We start from the raw sequence: 20005 nt of genomic DNA on the forward strand, positions 1-20005 counted from the left end.
ACCCATTAAGCCACTTGAATTCACCCTTCCTCAGTTTCACCGTCTGTGAAATGGGACTACGATCCCTGCTCAAGTTACTCCATTTGGGGCATTGTGAGGCCACGGGCCCCAGAAATGTCAGAGCCAGAGGGATCCCAGAAATCTTCCCGCCCACCACTACAAATGGGGAAACTGAGGCCTGGGGAAGCTAAGGGCTTCACCAGGGCCAGTCAGCGGGTGCCAGAACTCTGCTCCCTGCCTTAGGCCTCCACTCCTGCTCTCCCTTCAACACACCCCAGCTCCCACTCTGCACCCCCGAGCCATGGAAAACCTGAGTCACAGCTGGAACCAAGGACGGGGAATTTTCCTTCTCAGTTCCAGGGACCTCTGAACCTCCCTGACCCAGTCCCTTTTGGAGCAGGAGCTGGGGGGTGGGAGGACCCCAAGCTCCGCCCAAGGCATGGTATTCTGGGGGAGCATTGCAGGACAGCCCTGTCAGTCTGTCTGTCTGTCTGCCCCCTGCTCAGCCTGCCCTGGAGACACACCATCAGGGAAGAAGTGCCCCCCGAGGGGGGTGGCCGTGGAGAGGTCACCCGCGTGAGTGTGAGCATCATCGGGGTGGGATTGTGTGTGGCCCGGGCACAGCCCCGCCTCCTCCCCCCGGTTCCCCCCTCAAACCCTCCTAATGAAATCAAGCTGGCCCCGCAGCCCCGCCGGCGGGAGGAGGGAGGAGGGAGGAGGAAGGGGGTGGTGGGAGGAGGGAGAAGGGAGGGCGGGCAGGGGCCAGCCCAGAGCAGTGACGGCTGGTGGGGCAGCCACACGGACTCTCCCGGAGGGCCAGGCACCCCTAAATCGCTCCACCTGGCGGGAGCTCCCAGGCCTGTGCACGGAGGAACCCCGGTGAGTCCCCACATCCCCTGGGCTGAGAGCCTGGGGGTGTCTTGGAGTTTAGAGACTGGGAACTGGTCTGAGCACTTTGAGGAGTGTCTGTAAGTGTGTGTGTGATGTGTGCATGTGTGTGATCTGTGGCTAGGACGTGGGTGATGGGATGGGGGAGCAAGCTCTCCGAGTCCCTTGTGGGGTACGGGGGTCAGGCCGGGGCACTGTGTGTCTGCAGTTGTTGCATCGGGTGAATGCCCCGGGTGCTGCTTCCAGGACGTGAGGGTGTTGGGTGTCGTCCCCTCTGTGGGCATTGACTGTGTGTCCACGGGTTTTGCAAGGGTGTGTGTTGTTGGAGTACCGACGGGTTGCCTGTCCGTGTGTGCTCTTTGTGTGTCTTGGGCTGCAGGGCTGCGTGAGCTCTCCTGAGTGTCTGGTGTTGCGTCTGAGTCCGTGTGCCTATGTGTGTTGGGTGGGAGGTGCTGCGTCTGGGTGTTGTGAGACGCGTTGGTGTGTGTGTAGGTTCTGAGCCGTCAGGACCTCACCCTGCCAGGCCTCCCCCACCGAGAGGCCCAGGGCCCTGTCCTCGGCCGGCCCCAGAGCAGGGGGGCAGCGGCTCAGCCAGATTCCCCTTCCTCAAAGCCACTAATGGAAGCCAGGTTTCCGTGGGCCGCCCCTCCCCCTCTGGCCACCAGCCTCCGCGTGGGGGTGGGGCACTGGCTCTGGCCCCTCGGCCTTCAGTTTGGGGGCCCTCAGGCCTCAGGGGTGGATTTGCATTTATCTGAATATTGATGACTGCCAGTGGGACCCTTAAGTTTTAGAAATACCAAACCCTGTGTGAGATGGACCTCAAAGAGAGGCCCTGGCCTCCAAGGGGCCGCCCTGGATCCCCCACTGGCTGACACCTACGTGTGCACCAGACCCTGCTATTTCTTGCCCTTACTTACAGTAGCCAAGGAGGCGGCCGTTGTGCCCATTGTACAGACGAGGAAGCCGAGGTACAGAGAAGTGACATGCTTGGCCCCAGGACACATAGCTCGAAGTGACTGCCCAGCCTCTGGAGACCCTGCCACCCTCTCTGCCCAGGGCTCTGTGCAGCTCTGCCCCGACTTGCTGTGTGGCGCTGGGCAGGCCAATCCCCCTCTCTGAGCCTGAATTTCCTCTTGGGCAAAATGAATGGGGATGGGCCCGATCTGCCTCCCAATGGCCTGTGAATTTCTGAGTCTCTGGAAATAATTAGGACCCAGAAGGTCCTGGATCCCTGTCTTCCCCCAGAAGGCGGTGGGGGCTCCTGGTCAGCAGAATGATCGTTGGTCTGGGCCAGTTCTTCCAGTCTGCAGATGGGAAACTGAGGCCCAGAGGGTGTGTGTCTGTGTATGTGGAGTGTGTGCGTGTGTGTGTGGTGAATGCGTGTGTGAGTGGTGTGTGTCATATCTTGTGTGTCTGTGGCGTGGGTAGTGCATGTGGGTATGAGTGGTATGTGGTGTGTCTGTGTGAGTACGTGGCATGGGTGTGTGTGTGTGTGCCAATCGGGTCACTCAGCCATCTCTGGGTAGGCCAGGCTGGCCCCACGTGGAGCAGCATCACCCCACTTTGCCTTCGTGTTTCCCGGGGAGCTAGGAAGGGGATGAGGTGGGGGGCAGCTCTGAGAGCCCGGGCCTTGTGAAGTTTTAAAGAGCAAAGTTTTCAAGACACTTTGTGTGAACTTGGGGAGCAGGGCTGGCCCTTTCCTTGTCCTTTGTCCTGATCTTCAGGCTCCAGGGGGATGGGGGGCCTTTTCCTCTGTCTTTCCTGCGTGGAGCGGCAACTCTGCACCCAACACTTTCTGAATGTCACCTCCACCAGTCCTAAGGGCTCTGTGAGGCAGGGCCTGTGGTCACCACCTCCCCCCAATTTACAGATGGGGACAGTGAGGCCCGGAGAGGCCAGGCCACAGAGCCAGGACTCCAATCCCCGCAGCCTGCAACCCACAAAACTTCAGCGACTGAATCTTACCCTCGTCCCACCCTGGGAACCCCCTCCCTGGTCTTTAGCCACCACCGGTCGGAGTTGCCTTCTGAGGAGGGAAGCTCCGGCTGCCACCCTTCCACGCCTCTCCTGGGCTGGAGTTGAGGTTGGAGGGGCAGGACGGTGACTGGAAGGACACAGACCCCGAAGCTCAAAGTACCTGGGAGGGGAGGGCCCGGGGGGGCTCCGGATGGTCACTGAGGACCGGAGAGCCTTGCTCAGCTGACGGGAGGACCCCGGGGTGCGGCCCCACTCCTGGGCCTGCCCTGGCCACCATGTCTATGCACGTGTGGGGTGTGTGTATGTCTGGTATGTTTGGGTGGTGTCTGAGCGTGCATTGTGGTGTGTGTGTGTGTGTGTGGCGTGAGTGTGTGTCATATCTTGTGTCTGTGTGTGGGTAGTGCATGTGGGTGTGAGTGGTATGTGGTGTGTCTGTGTGAGTACGTGGTGTGTGTGTGTGTATGTGTGTGGTAAATGTGTGTGTGCGTCCAATCTTCTGCACCCGGAATCATACAAAGGAAGGTTCAAACCCTGGCTCCTGCCACTTAGCATCTATGTGTCCTTGGGCAAGTCACTTTCGGTCTCTGACCCTCTGCCTCCTCCTGTGTAAAATGTGGGTAACACCCATGCCCGCCCCACCTGGCTTCTGAATTGAATCTATGAGATGATGAAAGCTTGAAATGACCAGCTCATTTCAAATTAATCCAGATTTGAGTATTTTTGCCTCTTTTTATGTCCGGGGATTCGTTTTTGCCATCTTATTGAGAAACCCACAAAGCCCATCCATGCCAGTTTGTCCCAATTTACATCAGTATAATTAATTTCAATTAATGACACTTAATTAGGAGGCCTCAGGTCACCTGTGAGGTGAGGCCCTGGGACCTGGGACAGGATATGACCCATCGTCAGGAGAGATGCTGGGAACTGGCTTACTCCTCCAGCCCCAGAACATGCCTCTCTGGGCCTGTCTCCCCATCTGCCAAGAGAGGAGGCCCCGATGGGTCCTTTGGGTTCACCAGCTTCAGGGGACTTGGCCCTGGGCCGGGGAGGGTCATCAGGGGGCAGCTTGCGGGCCGTGGTGAGACATCCCTGGGTTTGTCTAAGCTCCAGGCTCCCTTGTGCTGGGTGAGTTTGTGTTTTAGAAACCAGGCTTCTCCTTAAACCTGGACCAGCAGGAATTTATTAATCAGCCGGGCTGTCTGAGCCAGATGGGGTCTGGGGGTTCACATGGGGAAAAGCCTTCCAGTGGGGTGGGGAGGGAGGGAGGTGGGCAGGCGTCATCTGGTTCCCATCTAGTGGTGGCGGTGGAGGGTTGGGTCAGCAGGCTCCAGCTTTGTCTCAGGCATGATGTCCCCCAACCCCCACCCTGGGGTCCTCCTGGCCCTGCTTTGAGTCTGGAGGTGAGGGGCAATGCTGGGACAGAGGCTGTCACCCCAGAGTCTCCTTGGCCAAGCTCAGAACCTCTGAAGGCTTCAAAACCCAAGAAAGTTCTGGGGAGGAACTGGTGGAGGTTTGAGGAAGCATCTGAGCTGCCGGGATTTGGAAGAGGAGAACCACAGCAGCCACCCAGTGCATGGGGAAGAGGCCCTGGGGGGCCTGGAACCACAGAGGGGCTGAGGGGCGTCTGGGGAGGGGACCCCTGAGGAGAGGGCTCACACGGCTGGCTCAGCCATTCCCTCAGTTTCTCACTTACTCACCCTTTCGGTCATTTCTTCCTTCGTGTCCGGGTCTGAACTCCAGCTCTTCCTTGCCAAGTCAATTAACCCCCCCGTGCCTCAGTTTCCACATCTGTAGAAGGAGGATAATGGCAATAGCTTCTTGGTGAGTGGTTATCAGAATTCAATGAGAAATTCCATGTAAGAATCAGAAAACTGCCTGCTAAAGCAAAAAATAAGTGTAAGTTCTTATTAATTCAGCTAGTCAGTCCAGAAACATTTATTGGGCACCTGCTGTATACTCAATACCAGATATAGTGCAATCCCCTGAGGACTCCGAGATGAACCAGCTTCAGTCCCTGCCCTTCAGGACCTCAGAGTCAAGTGGGGAACAAGTGTACCCCAAGTCTGAACTAATCTAGTTCATTGTATGGTAGGGACGACTCCTGCTATATGTCTGGTGTTCTGTGCACCCCCAGAACCTGGAGTCCCTCCCTGACCTCTCCCCTCCCTGATTTCCCCACAGGCCCCCAAGACAACATGGTGACTGCAGCGGCCCCCAGCCTCCTCGTCTCTCTGCTGCTGCTCCTAAGGGCCGTGCCCTCGGACCCCCACTCTGTGCCCCTGCAGCCCGCCTTCCTGGAGGACGTGGGGGGCAGCGGGGAAGCCGAGGGCTCGTCAGCCTCCTCCCCAAGCCTCCCGCCATCCTGGACCCCGGTTCTCAGCCCCACGTCGGTGGGGCCTCAGCCCACAGTGGTGGGGGGCCCCCAGCCCCCCACCAACTTCCTGGATGGGATCGTAGACTTCTTCCGCCAGTACGTGATGCTCATTGCCGTGGTGGGCTCCCTGGTGTTCCTGCTCATGTTCATTGTCTGCGCCGCGGTCATCACCCGCCAGAAGCACAAGGCCTCGGCCTACTACCCCTCGTCCTTCCCCAAGAAGAAGTACGTGGACCAGAGCGACCGGGCCGGGGGCCCCCGGGCCTTCAGTGAGGTCCCCGACAGGGCCCCTGACGGCCGGCCCGAGGAGGCCCTGGGCTCCTCGCAGCAGCTCCAGGCCGACATCCTTGCTGCCACCCAGAACCTCAAGTCTCCAGCCAAGGCTGCCCTGGGCAGTGGGGACGGAGCAGCCAAGAAGGTGGAGGACAAGTCAGAGGAAGAGGAGGAGGGCAGCCAGGAGGTGTGCGAGGAGGCCCAGGGACGTAGCGTCCCAGCGGAGAAACCGGGGGCCACCGAGGAGCTGTGCTTGGCAGAGTCCATGGGGGTTGTGACCCCTGGTGAGGGCCCAGGGGAACCGGGGGCAGCTCCTTCCTCAGCTCAGGAAGCTGGGGAACCAGCCAGTCTCCCCGAGAGCCCCTGTGCCTGCGGCAGGGTCACCCCCAGCGTCTAATAGGCCTCCAGGGCAGCCGGCCCTGGCTGCGGAACCCAGCGGTCACCTCCTGGGGCATGGGAAGGCCTTCAGCCCTGACTGCTTCCTGGCAGACACCCCCTCATCTGCCCACCCCTGCTGCACATCTCAGTGTGTCCTGCTCCTATGGCAGGCAGAGATGCCAGCCTCAGTTCCACCCAAGAGCCTCCCCAGGTTCCAGAAACATTTGCCTCGACAGCCCCAGGAAGCCGTGTCACAGAGCACAGCCACTCAGGGACAGTGGGGATGGGAACGTGCCTCTGTGGGAGCCACGAAAAAAATGGCTCATGAAATCAGCCAGGCCAATCGGGAAACATAAGCCACAGGTCCCTTGTGACAGTGCAAACATCACCACTTTTGCATCAGGATAGAAAAGAAAAACAGAATAAGAGTTTTGGAAGCGGCCGAATGGGAGACCCTTTTAAAATGTCCAGATGGGTTAAGCAGAATGCAGCCTGGGATTAAGTGATATTTCAGGACTGCGGTGGTCTCCATTTTTCATGCCCCCACAGCCCCAAATATTTTAGTGTCACTCTGCTTCTGTTCCGAATGGCAGAACTGGGCCTGATTAACTTGGAAACTTCCGCAAGAGGCCCCTGTGTACATTATGACACGTGCCCTACATGAGCATTCCCCAAACTGGGTTCCCTGAGGTACCCTTAGTGGAAAAACGATTTCGTGGTCCAATGAGATGAGGTAACGCTGCCTGTCTACCCACCCTGAAAGCACCCCAGAGCTTGGACAAGTCCTGCAGGAAAGATTCCTGCTGAATTTGGTTTTTCTTAACCTTTTTCAAATATATTTTGACCACTGAGTATGTTTTGTTTTTTTTTTTAAATAGTTAAGAGTAAAATCCTGCAAAGAACATTCTGGAAAATACTGCTCTAAATTTGCCCCCAGTTTCTGGTTGACTCAGGGTTAGAGGTGGGGCTTGGGGCTCAGCCCTCTCTAGTGCCCTAGCAGCCCCAGCTTGTGGGGAGAAGGGGGAGCTTCTCTTTCCACTTCTGCTTCTGGGATGGGAGTGAGTGGACTGGACCCTACCTTTGAGTTCCCACAGGCAGTCTCGAGGCTGAGGGGCTGTGTGTGAGGGGAGGCCCACCCTGGAGGCCCCCCTTGGCTCACACATGTCTGGCAGCCTGAGTCCAGAGCATTTTCCAGTCCTTGACAGGGAGCCTGGGCTCCGCCCTGATTTGGGGGGGGCTCTGGGGGGCTCTTCTCCCCCAACCCTCTGCCGTGGGCCCCCCAAGCTCTGCACAGCTCTCCATGGAGGTGCTGAGATAAAACAACCCGGCACAATAAACCTTTCTTCTGGCCTGAGTCTCGCTGGTTTCCTGAGGGAGGAATGAATCTGCTGGGGGTGAGGGGTGCATTTCCCCAGGGCCGTTCCATGGGGATGAGGACCCCTGTTTCAGTGGAACTCGCATCAGCCAGGCCCGGGAGGCTGAATGGGTTGTTGGGGTGGGAAAGGGAGGAAAGAGGGGGTGCCCCATAGGCTGAGAACTAGTTCTGGACTTGTGGCCGCGCAGACCTGGGTCCCACGCCCGGTTCTGCTACCTGTTGGCTGTGTGACTGCGGGAGAGTCACACCACCTCTCTGTTTCCCTGCCATAAGATGAACAGTTGAGGGGCTCCCAGTCTAGGTTTCTGTTCCCCATCCTCTGCAGGGTAGTGGAAGACTGGAAAGGGTTTCCTCCCCACCCCCCAAACTCCCAGGCCTGGCACGTGGACAATGCCACATTCCTCATGCCCTTGACGGTGTCCTTGGGGTTGGAGGCAGCCCTGGTCCTCCAGTCTGCCTTTGTCTCCTCACCCACCAGGCTCCTCCTTGTCTTTGATGGCAAGTTCCTGCGGAGACTTCTCCCGCTCCTCCTTGGGCCCCAGGAGCCACCAGATGTGCCTGGGTCTGCGACCATGTGCTGGATCCCTGGGGTGATGGGGGCAGGGAGGCCCTTGCCTCCGCCAACCCCACATCCGTCCATCTGGAGGCGGCTGGGGTTTGGGTTTCACAACACACAATGGCCTCCGTCTCACTCGGTGGGGGAAGGGCCCTCCCTTTCCAGGCCCAGCCCAGCCCCCAAGGAAGGACATCGGGAGAGTGGAATCCCTGGATGCTGTGTGACCTTAGCCAAGTCGCTCAACCTCTCTGGGTGTGACAGGCTCTCTTCTTGTTCCTGAACTCCTGGGAGGTTCCAGGTGCTGGGGTGCAACGTAAAAGCTTCCCCGTGAAAGCAAAAACCTGCTAAGTTGTTTTCAGGCGGGAGCTCCTTGGGAAGCAGGCAGGAGAGTGATTTTCCCTATCAGCAGCTCTCTGGTCAGTTACCCCCCATTAATGCCCACTGGGCCCTTTAGAGGACATGGAGTGTGTGGTCTCAGCCATAGCCTGCATCCCACCAGGACTGGTGGGGGAAAGACAGGATTAAGGAGGTGGTCTGAGCCCCAGCCCAGGAGTCAACCTGTCCCTCACCTCTGAACTCTTACACCTTCCGTTCCCTCTGCCTATGACACCCTTCCCTAGAGCTGCTTGGCTAATTCCTCCTTGTTCTTTAGTTTCTGGTCTTTTCCTCCTGGGAGCCTGTTCCGACAGCCCCCACGCAGCCTCACTCCACACTACCCTGGGCCAGGCAATGCTCGATGATGATAATGGCTCACAATTAATGATTGGCACCTGTTAGGAGCCAGGCACTGCCCTAAGCACTTGCTGTGCACGAGCTCACTGAGTCTCACAACCTTATAAGATGGTGCTGTCCTTACTCCTGTGTCACAGATGAGGAAACCGAGGCCCAGAGAAGTGAGGCTGTGCCCAGGTCACACAGCCAGGATTCCAACCCAGCAGCCTGTCCCCAGAGTCTGAGCTCTTCTCTGCTGTGCTAATCTGACGAATGGATGAATGAATCCCTTGGGGAGGTGGACAGAAGGGGCCCTGTCCTGCTTAGAGCCCCTCCGGTCTCCTCCCACATCTGCAGTGGAGTTGTCCAGAAGGGGCAGTTGATGGGCACAGGTCTGGCCTGACGTTGGTGGAAGGTGAGCACCTCCATGAGATGATGGTTGGAAGATGGCGGGGGGCTGGAGGGGTTGGGGGGCTGGGGGTGGGGGATGGTTAGGAGCGGGCCAGTGGGGAGCAGAGTGAGGGGGTGAGCTGTTCCATTGTTCCCAAGAGCCGGGGTGGCTGTCAGGGACTGAATAGGCCCCCACTGTCCCAGGGCTTGTAAACACGGCTGCCCCCAGTCTGGGAGTCTGTCCCCGGGCCAGGACTGCGGCTGCCCTGGGGGAGAGGAGAGGGAGAGCCACAAGCCCGAACTCAGTGTGGGAATGGGAGGTTCTGGAGACGTGGGGTGGGGTGGGGGTGCTGAAGAATCAGGGGTGGGAAGCAGGGCTCCTCCCCCTGTCCTGATCAGTGGGAGGGGTGGGGCAGGAGGGGGATAGAGCCCATATCTCCCAGGCACCTCTGTGGGCTGAGCACGCCATCTTCAACCCTCTCATCAGGGTTAGGGTGATTTGGGCCCCGGGGCCAGACTGCTTGGGTTCAATCCCAGCTCCACCCTTTCTTAGCTGTGCAGCCTTGGGCAAGTTATCTTACCTCTCTGGGCCTCTGTTTCCCTGTGTGTCAAGTGGGGATGATCCTATCCCACCTGACAGGGGTCTCTGCGCTGACATTGGGATCACCTGGGAGCATTTAACAATACTGCCTCAGACCAATGAAATCAGTATCTTTGAGGGTACAGCTGGCAACTGTCAAAGACCACGGGCACAGGGGCCTGGGGTCTCAGGCTCGGGGCCTGGCACCCAGTGAGGGCTTCGCATGTATGCATGTGTGTGCAGGTGTGTGTGTGTGGAAGGCATACGTGCCAGCATGTCCATGTTAGCCACATTGAACTCTCCCCACACACCCCACAGAGAGATGAGCAGTTTCATTACCCCCATTTTACAGATGAGGAAACCGAGGCTCAGAGAGGTGCCGTGACTTGCTTGAGGTCACGTAGCTGGGCACATCCGGGATACGAGCCCAGCCTGAGCTCTTCTGTGCTGAGCTTCCTGCCTCATTTTGGTATATGTCTGTGGCTCAAAGGCTGAGCCCCAATACTGATGGTCGGGGGGATCCTGGGGCTCGTGTGCTGCACTGCATTTCATCACTTGTCCCACTTCCTGTTTGCCTACTACCCTACCCTCCCTGGTGTTGACAGCAACTGCCCAGGGCCAATGGGATCAGGCCTGTCTTGGTTCTCATTCTTAGACCCTTGGAATCATCGAGTCTTCCCTGGTTGGGATTAATTAACCCTCGGGGCAATTAATTAACAGGAGCAAGTAGCCAGGTCACAGACTGTTTTCCAACCATAAGAATTTAATGAGCACCTACTATGTACCAGGTATTGGGGGCAAAAGGAACTGAGTCCTGCCCTCGTACAGCTTATATTCTAGCGGAGGAGATGAAAATTAATCAAAGAATCACCCAGATGCAACCAAGATGATTAACAGGTGCCATTTATAAAGCAACCATTATGCACATGACTGACCCTTGGCCTATATTATTATTATTTTTTTTTGGTCCTATGGTGCTTTCAATCAGTGCAAAGAACTAGATATTAAAGACTGCATTTATCAATAAATGCAGCCATGACAAAGTTCAGTGTGTTACTAAAGCCTAAGACAGAAAGACCTAATCTAGTTTGGAAAGTTTTGGGTAAGTTTCTGTGAATAAATTACAAATTAATGAGGGACCTAAAGTGTAAGGAGGAATTGGTCAAGTGAAAAGTTGCAGAGCAAGCCTTGTGAGCAGAGGGAACATTATGTGCAAAGGTCCTGAGGTTGAATGGGACTCAGTGACTTCCAGGAATAGAAAAAAAAAAAAAAGCCAGTGCTGCTGCAGCATTTTAAGCAAAGAGGAATGTTGCCAAGATGAGTCTCGGAGGCAGAGAGAACCCAGGGCAGATAAGGTTTTATGGGCAATGTAAAAGAATTGTGACTTCATTCTAACAGTATATATTATTATTATTACGAACATCTTTTTCTGAGGAATGATTCACATGCAACAAATGGCACATGTCTAAATTGTACGATTTGACAAAATTTGACATATGTGTATGCTCATGAAACTATCCCCACAATCGAGATAGAAACTTTTGACCCCCTCAGGGTCTCTTCAGGCTTTGTATCCCTCCCTTCTGCCTCTTTCCACCCACAGCCCCGTCCCTAGGCAGCTATTAATCTGCTTTCTGTCACCACGATTAGTTTTCATTTCCTAGAATTTTATGTCATTGGAATTATACAACATGTATTCCTTTTTTTTTTGCCTAGCTTCTTGCACTCAGCATAAATATGTTGGGATGTATTCATGCTGTTGTATTATCTATAGTCCATTCTTTCTTACTGCTGCATAGTATTTTATTTTATTGACATATATTTGCCTAATGGACGTTCGGGTTGTTTCAATTTGGGGCTATTACAAGTAAAGCTGCTATGAACTACCGATGTTATTTTATTTTTTCCCCACACTCTTCTTAATGAGATGGTCATTATTTTCTCCCCATTTTACAGATGAGAAAAAAGACTCAGAGTGTTCAAGTCTCTTGCCCGGAGTCACATGGCAGGTACATGGATCACAGAACCTTAAATTGTTGGAATCTTTGAGCTGAGGTGACTTTAGAGAACCTCCAAAGTTCAGAAGCTATCGGAATCCTTGGGGGCTCCTGGGTGCTGCTTTGGCTCTCTGGATGATTCCGATGCACACCAAAGTTTGGGAACCCACGATCTAGGCCAACCCCTTGTTTTGCACTGAGGACCCCTCGGGGGCTGGCACCCATCTCTGATGGGCAGTCTCTTGCTGCATCCAGGTCTGCTCTGTTCATCCCTGGCTCTCCCTCTGGTTTGTGGGGAAGGAGCGAGCCTGCCCGGAGTGGGATAGGGGTGTGCCATTTTTTCCAGGAGGTTTTAGTTTCAGGATTCCTCAGGCTGCTCAGAAATAGCAGGAGGGATTTGGTGCTGGCTCCAGGGCCCTGGAGGTCCATGCAGCTGCTCCCTGCCCCCCTCCACAGGTCCAGGTTTACAATGGCAGCTGCAAAGTATAAAATACCCCTGCCCGTAAATCTGCTCTTGCCAGCGTCACTGATGCCAGAAGCTTCTGTGATGCCCAGAATGGGATATTAGTCAGGGTTCTTCAGAGAAATAGAACCAATAGGAGATATATATATACACACACACATATATATATATACATACTTACATATACACATATATACACAGACACACACATGTATATATACATACTTACATATACACATATATACACAGACACACACATGTATACATATATAAAGAGATTTAGTTCAAGGAATTGGCTCATGCCAAGTCCAAAATCCATAGGGCAAGCAGGCAGGTTGGAAACTCAGGCAGGATTTGATGCTACAGTCTTGAGGCAGAATTACTTTTTCTCCAGGAACCCTCAGTAGTTGCTTTTAGGCCTTCAACTGATTGATGAGGCCCACCCACTTTATTGAGGGTAATCTCCTAATTGTAGGAAAAAAGGGGTCAGGGCTCTGGAACCAGGAGAACCCTCCTCAGCTGTGTGACTTTGGGCAAATCACCTACCTCTCTGGGCTGTGAGTTCCTATAAAACTGGGCCCTCAGCTCTTGCCTCACCTCCCTGCAACCCCCAGAATATTATGAAGCTAATAAATATGAATGTACTTCACAAACGTGCAAGGCAGGGTAGCATGGTGGTTAGGGATAGAAGCTTCCGATGTCCTTGGTTGGAGCCCCATGCTGCCAAGTCCCAGCTGTGTGATCTTAAGGAAGTCACTTAACCTCTCTGGGCCTGATGTTCTTCATCTGTATAATGGGAATAAAGGTTGTGTCTACCTGGAAGGGTAGGTGAAAAGGATAAATGAGTTCATTTACTTGAAGTGCTTAGAACAGGGTCCCAATGGGTGCTCAATGAATATGAGCTGTTATAAGCTATCAACTGTGAAGTACAGCATCTGCAGAAGAGAACAGGTGGAAAGTTCTGTTTCTAAACTTCTGTCTCTGGCTGTCCGGAATCACCTCTTCTTTCCAGATCTAGTTTAGAAACTTGAGAATCAAAGGTCAGTGACTCTTCCATGCGTAAAACTTTTGGAGTCTTAACATCTTTTCTTGGGGGACAGGGGATCCTGGAAGCGCTGGTGAAACCAGAGCAGTGCCAATAGCCAGGGAAGTCCCGTGAACTCCAAGGAGGGGGCGAAGGGTGAGGCCAGAGTGAAACGGCCCCCCAACCCGTGTGCCCCTCAGCAGGGGTCTGGCGCCCAGTGGGGGCCACGGGTCACACTGCAGCTGTTCTCTGTCTCTTTCTGGGGTGTGGTGACCCCCGCCAGGGCTTAGACATCGTCTGGGGTAACTTGCTGGAGACACGTGGTGACCTGGGGAGAGGGTCCGGGAGGCGCGGGCCCATGTGGGGCAGGCGGCAGGGCTATTTCTGGGGTGTTGGAGGAGTAGGGGACCCAGCTGGATTAGTTGCTAGGTGACCTGGGACGGTCCCTCCAGTCTGGGAGCCCCCGTTGTGTTCTCAACTATTAAACAAAGCACTGACTCTGAGCAGGAAGCTGCCAGGCACAGCACAGAAAGACACTGATGTGTGAGCCCTGGAGGCTTGGGTTCAAATCCCAGTACTTCCATTTGCAGGCTGAGACCTCATGCCTCAGAGCTTCACCGTGAAGTCACAGGTTGCTTGAGAAAATGCTTGTGTACAATGGCCCAGAGTGCAGGAGGGGCTCCATTCGTGTTGGCTCGTCTGATGGTCGGTGTGGACGCCTCAGGAGGTTGGAAAAGGGCCACCGGAAGCCCCTCCCCCCACCCTGTCTGTCGGAGCCCAGTGCGGAGCTGGGTACCCAGTAGGTGCTCAATGGATGCTGCGAAGGGAACTGTGAGCCACCCAGAAAGATTGGGCCCTCGAGTGGGGAGCAGAGGGGGAAGGGAAACATCAGGGATGATTTGAGGGGCTCCGGGACACCCTCTCTGTCTCCAGATGCCTACCTCGGCCTACCTCAGGGTTTAAATCTCACCATTAGCCCTGTTGCCATCACTTCCTGAGCACCCACTGTGTTGCAGTCCTGGCGTAAAGCGCTGTGTATACAATGGGTCCTCACAAGTCTGAGAGACACCTTTATTATCCACCTTCTACAGAGGAAGGCACGGAAGCTCAGAGAGGCAAAGTGACTTGCCCAAAGTCACACAGCCAGAAAGTGACTGAGTTGGGCCTTGAACCTTCTAAGGCTGTTGGACTTGTAGACAGAGCTCTAACCCAGGCTCAACGCTGCCTGCAGTCCTATTCAGGAAGGAGAGAGTGGTGCATGGATGCAGGCTAATGGGCTCAGGGTAGCCTCACAGCCTGGCTGGCAGCCCTGGTGTCATCACAGCTGCTGGGTGCTGTGTCCCTTGTGATCTGTGGGGTGGAAAGGCAGAAGAGAGGGCTTTGACTAGAACCGGCCAGCGGGTCACGAACAGTGCTGGGGGGAGCACACATCTGTGGAATGCACAGCATCCCAACCGCCCACAACGACCCAACAGGGTGGCTGTTTATCCCCATTTTGCAGATGGGGAAATGCACCCAGAGTGAGCTGAGGTGGCCCAAGTTCACGTGCACAGTGCATGACTGAACCAGGTCTGTTGCACTCCAATGCCCTTGCTCCTGTCAAGGATACTGTGTGTAGGGAGATGCTGACATCACGGGGATGGGATTCCAGGTCCACACCTTTGGGACTCTTCAGAGACATGAATGTGCAGGGTGGGGATGGGGTTGGGGTCCCTGGGCAGGCACTAGCTCTGGGTCAGGATCCCCGGGGGGAGGTCTGGCTTGGCTCCCTCCATAGCTGTGCCACCTGGGGCAAGTTGCTTACCCTCTCTGGGCCTCAGTTGCTTCTCCATAAAAGGAAAGAATGAGGCTTGCTCTGGATTTCGGTGAACTGGTGAGCCCCAAGCCCTGTGTTCCCTGTGAGGGGTTATTGTCAGCATCTGGAGAAAAGGGCTGCAGGATGCCACTTTTCTTCAAATAAAAGGTATCACTCAATTCTTCGGTAAGTTTTGGAAGAACCTGGCCTCTTCTTCCCTCTTTGATCCATCCCAGAGAAATGAGACCACTCCATCTAAAAAACCCCTAGAGGAGCTCTTCCAGCTACTTTGTTCACCTAACCGGGTCTAACAATGCCTCATTGTCAGGAAGTTCTTCCTTGTATCTAACCTAAGTCAAACAGGATGTCTCCAAAGACTGATTTCCCTGCAGCTTGGCCTGTAGCAGAGTTCTGGCTGGAAGGACTGGGCCTGCCATTGGGAGCCAGCAGAAACGCTCTTGAATTCTTCCCATGGCCTCTTACAAGATAAGAACAATCTGTCTCTGTCAAGATCTTCACGTTGTCTGGTTTTGAGACGTCTAGGGTGGGAGCGAGGACGACCCTTTTAAGAGGTCACATGGCAGCATCTACAATATTATAGACGCCCTTTGCCCTTTGCCTTTTGCCCCAGAAATTCTTTTTTGGTACCTGTCTACAGAAGTACCTGTGTGTGGGCACTTAGACGAAAGTACAGGGATGTTCGTGCCAGGATTGTTTGTAATTAGTGAAAAAAAAGGAAACTACCCACAAGGCCTCCAGTGCAGGAGGAGTAAATAAGCAGTGGTTTCAAGTGAGAGGCTCAGGGCTTTGGCGCTCAGAGAGAATTCGCTTTGGGGTCGGGGTCTGGAACATAAATACAGTCAATATTTCACGATTTACTTTTCACATAAATGATTTCATGTGGTTTTCCCCCAAACTGCTACAAAGTTGCGCTGATCACCTTCGTTTACATATGAGGAAACCATGCCCGCTCAGCAAATCGTTAATGAATGAGGCGCCAGAGGTGACTTGTCGAAGGACACAGATGGTGAGCAGAGAAGCCAGGGCTTAGATCTTGGAGTCTGTGATCTTCCAGGAGCTAGGGGGAAAGAGGTCCCATGGGCAGGAGGGTCTAGACTCCCACGTGAAGACGCCTTTTGGAGGTGTGAGCCCAGACTTCCACTCTCCTTGGCTTTGAGTGTCTCTAGAATGGAGCTGGTTCAGGGCCTTTGGGCCAGGTACAGAGCAGGCCCTGGGCCTCCTCACAGAAGGAAGTCACAGATGGCAGAGCTGAAAGGCCTCTGTGTCACTACACAACTTCCATGGATATCCCCGTGCGTGTGTGCCTTTGTGGTTATGTGGGAGCGCTCCAGCCGGCTACAGTCCTGACTGGTGGAATTGCTGGGTCAAAGGGTACCTGCAGGAACATTTTCAGGGGTGCTGCCAAATGGCTTTTCCAAAATGCGTCACCAATTTCCATTTCCATCCTGGGTTAGGAGTGTCCGCGTTACCACGTCCTTGGTGACGCCAGCTGTTTTTCAATCTTTTTGCCAACCGAATAGATGAGAAATGGTATTCCAGTGCCATTTTAGTCGGAGTTCTCTGATTATCAGTGAGATTCGGTCTTTTTATACAGTTGACCCTGAGTTGCTCTTCTGTGAATTATCTGTTTCGGTCTTTAGTTGACACGTGTGTTGGTAGCATATCTAGTGATTTTCAAACTTTTTTGAGTTCCAGAACCATTTGTTCAAATAAACTCTTGCTAGGAGTCCTGACACATACATCAGATGGAAGCAGAGCTGTTGTGTTTGAAGGGAAGTGGGAGATCCATTTGCCTCCCTTTGTCCCCTGCAGGGGCCCCCAGGGCTTTGTGGAGCACAGTTTGCAAATAACTGGTCTAGTCCAACCACTCAAGTTTCAGATGGGGAAACTGAGATCCAAAGACACCAAGAAAAGTCATGGCCCAGGCAGGCCTCTAACCCAAACCTCCTGACTGTCCAGGGCTTGCTCACGAAGGATCTCTAGGTAGATGCATGAAGCATCATGCATGACTGTTTCATCACTTCCTCTCTAAGCTCTTCACTTCCTTTTTCTTTGTGTGTGAGTCTTATTGCATTGGCTAGAACTTCTAATTCTATATGGAGTGGTGATAGTGGGCCTCCTTGCCTTGTTCCTGATCATAATAGGACTGTTTCCAAAACTTGACCCATGCACAAGATGTTTGCTGTTGTTTTCTGGCAATGAACCTCTATCAAGTTAAGAAAATTCCTTTCTATTCCTAGATTGCCAAGATTTTGTGTCACACATGGGTATTGAATTTTACCACTCTCCCAGTATCTACAAAGATGATTGAAATATCCCTCAGTCAATCTGAACAAGCTGGTTTTTTTTTCCTTTTTTTTTTTTTAAATTCAGTTTTGTTGAGACATAGTCACATACCATACAATCATCCATGGTGTACAATCAACTGTGCACAGTGCCATAGTATAGTTGTGCATTTATCACCCCAATCTATTTTTGAACATTTTCCTTACACCAGAAAGAATAAAACTAAGAATAAAAAATGAAAGTAAAGAAGAACACCCAAATCATGCCCCTCATCCCACCCTATTTTTCCTTTAGTTTTTGTCCCCATTTTTATACTCATCCATCCATACACTGGATAAAGGGAGTGCGATCCACAAGGTTTTTACAATCACACTGCCACCCCTGAGCAAGCTAGTTTTGTCTCAAGCCTGGAATCTCCTTCTTGCTTACTGTTTCCTTGCCTCTAAAATGCAGACAGTCTCCAAGGCCTGAGTTGCTGGACAGAAGAGGAGGGCAAGTTATCAGAATAGAAATGATCTCCGCTGTGCTTGGGTCAGCGCTTTCTGCCGGCCTGACTTCTGCTGCTGCTTCCTGTCCTAATCCCAGGGGGGACCAGCCCCCCACCCCCACCCCCCGAGTTGTTCCAGACATAGTCGGAGACATTCTGAGGTTGGGTTAAAATGCTGGTGGCAGACGAAGAGGGGTAGGGGAGCCTCGCATTCCTCTCTCCCGCATGGATGCTGGTGTGTGGTGGGGGAGGAATTTATCCCGCGGCGGGGGGAGCTGGTTCCGGGTGTGGGGAGAAGGCCTGGTTGCTAGGCAGAATCGGCTGAGATGAATCATGTTCTGGCTCAAGTGAGAAGTTAGCCAAGTTTGTGGAATCTTTTTGTTTGAGCTGGAAGGGGATATGGATTTGTCGGGCCCAGCCCCTTCATTTTGCAGTCAGGGAAAATGCAAATACAGAGAGGAAGAAAGATTTGCCCACGGACTCAGAAACTGGTCTCTTGACTCCTAGCTTTTCCCAGCACCCTCTGCTACAAGAAGGAGCCTTGCGAGGAGCACTTGCTGTATGCAAGGACGCTTCTAGGCATCAGAGATTTCAAGGTGAAACCTCCGATGCACTGCTTTCCTGATCACGGTAACTTCAGAGTTATGTGTGCAATGGAGAAGATGAACAGTGTGAAGTGGTGATGAAGTGTGCATTTCTACTTTAGCCAGGGTGGTCAGGGGAGGGCTCTCTGGGGAGGTGACATTTGAGATGGGACCTGAATGGAGGAGCAGCTGTGTGCAGCTCTTGGGACAGAGTGCTCCAGACAGAGGAAACAGCATGAGCAAATGTCCTGAGGTGGGATTGAGCTTGCAGGGTTTGAAGGACAGCAGGGAGGCCAGTGGGACTGGAGTGGGAGGGCTGAGGAGGAGAAGTGGGCATTGCCCAGGTCAGGTAGGATCTCCGTGGCCAGAGAGAGAGGTTGCACAGGGAGTCATGGCATGGCATAAAGCCGCGATCTCCCTCCTGACTCCTTCCCTGGCCCCATGCTGCTGGGTAAGGGCCTGTCCTGTGGATGAATGAGCATTTAGTAGGCATCTACTGTGTGCCCAGCTGTCCTGGGCACTTCATGTTATCTCATTTAGTTCTCCCAACAACCCATTTCGGGCTGCTCAAATGAGCAGGACAAATGGATGAGGCCCATTGTTGCCCATGGCCACACAGTACAGGCGTCCCAGACCCAGGCTCTTTCCCTTGAGGCCCTCAGCTCAGTCAGCACGGCCAGAAGAGGACTCACCCGTGTGAGCAGATTGCCCTCTGGTTCAGCTTCCTAAAAAAAAAGAGTGGGAAAAGTCGAGGGAGATGCAGATTCCAGGGGCCGCCCAAGCAGGCTTTGCCAGGATAGTAGGGCCGGGCTGTCCTGAGCCTTTGGGGTTGGAGTGGATGAGCACCCACTTGAAATGGGATGGTCCCCTGGGACCCAGTTATTGTGGGAAATTGAGCAAGATTCTGGGGCTGAAGGGCAAATGGGCCAGTGTGGGAAGCTCCCACAAAGCTGCTTTGCCCCCAAATAGTAAGACCAACAAATGCCTGGAATTCCATCATTTAATGATTTATTCACTGGTAATAGCTTCGCTTCTTATAAAATGTAAATAGTGGGAAGATGAAGTCCTGAGCCCAATAGTGTGATAAATTTTATGGATTATAAGTGATAGAGCTCCTGACACAGGACAACTCTAAGGGACCATCCAGATAGAACCCCCCATGGGATTGACTGCATTGTTGCCCATCTCCTCCCACTGCCCAAACCTGCTTTCTTCCCTTCCCTTCCACAGGTGCTGATCCCAGGAACACTCCCGAATACACACTCTGCATGTTAATCCTGTCTCAGAGTCTGCTTCCTGGGGAACCTGACCTGTAACAGGGACGGTGATGATGGTGATGATGATTATGGTGATAGTGATGATGACAGTGATGCTGTTGGTAACGATGATGGTGACAATAGTGATGGTGATGATTGTAGTGATGATGATGATGATAACGGCCATGATGGTGTTGATGATGATGATGTTGACGAGGATGAGGATAGTGAGGATGGCGATGGTGATGGGGATAAGAATGACGGTAGCGTTGATGAAGAATATGGTCATGGTGATTGTGGCGATGACCACGGTGTTGATGATAACAACCACGATGATGTTGATGTTGGTGATGGTGATGGTGATGAGGATGATAGCTAACATTTTCTAATCACTTACTACATGCTTGGTATTGTATTTTTTTCACTGTACATGTGATAATTCATTTTACTCCTCACCATAATCCAATGACTCAGGGACTAGTATTCTAATTTTTCAGAAAGGAAAATCCAGACGCATAGAAGTTGTCTTTGCCTGAGATCATACAGAAAGATCATGGCAGAGCTGGATAAGAACCTAAGCCCCTGAGTCC

General features: G+C 53.4%; 1 protein-coding gene across 2 annotated transcripts; it reads left to right on the top strand.

Moving 5' to 3' along the window:
- The first annotated feature begins 283 nt into the window (after positions 1 to 283).
- Positions 284 to 7244, top strand: TMEM119 (transmembrane protein 119). Of its 2 annotated transcripts, none has more exons than XM_037817001.1 (2): positions 284 to 582; positions 5047 to 7244. In XM_037817001.1, exon 2 carries the CDS (start codon positions 5061 to 5063, stop codon positions 5907 to 5909), a length of 849 nt encoding a protein of 282 aa, XP_037672929.1. In that variant the 5' UTR covers positions 284 to 582; positions 5047 to 5060; the 3' UTR covers positions 5910 to 7244. The 2 variants fall into 2 exon arrangements, with proteins under 2 accessions (XP_037672929.1, XP_037672928.1); XM_037817000.1 differs by lacking the exon at positions 284 to 582 and adding an exon at positions 762 to 879.
- Positions 7245 to 20005: the final 12761 nt, after the last annotated feature.

The sequence above is a fragment of the Choloepus didactylus genome, chromosome 23, assembly GCF_015220235.1.
Source record: "Choloepus didactylus isolate mChoDid1 chromosome 23, mChoDid1.pri, whole genome shotgun sequence".
In the NCBI taxonomy this organism is placed as follows: domain Eukaryota; kingdom Metazoa; phylum Chordata; class Mammalia; order Pilosa; family Megalonychidae; genus Choloepus; species Choloepus didactylus.

Coding starts and splice junctions, on each gene's coding strand:
- TMEM119 (XM_037817001.1), top strand. CDS start 5,061: ATGGTGACTGCAGCGGCCCCCAGCCTCCTCGTCTCTCTGCTGCTGCTC.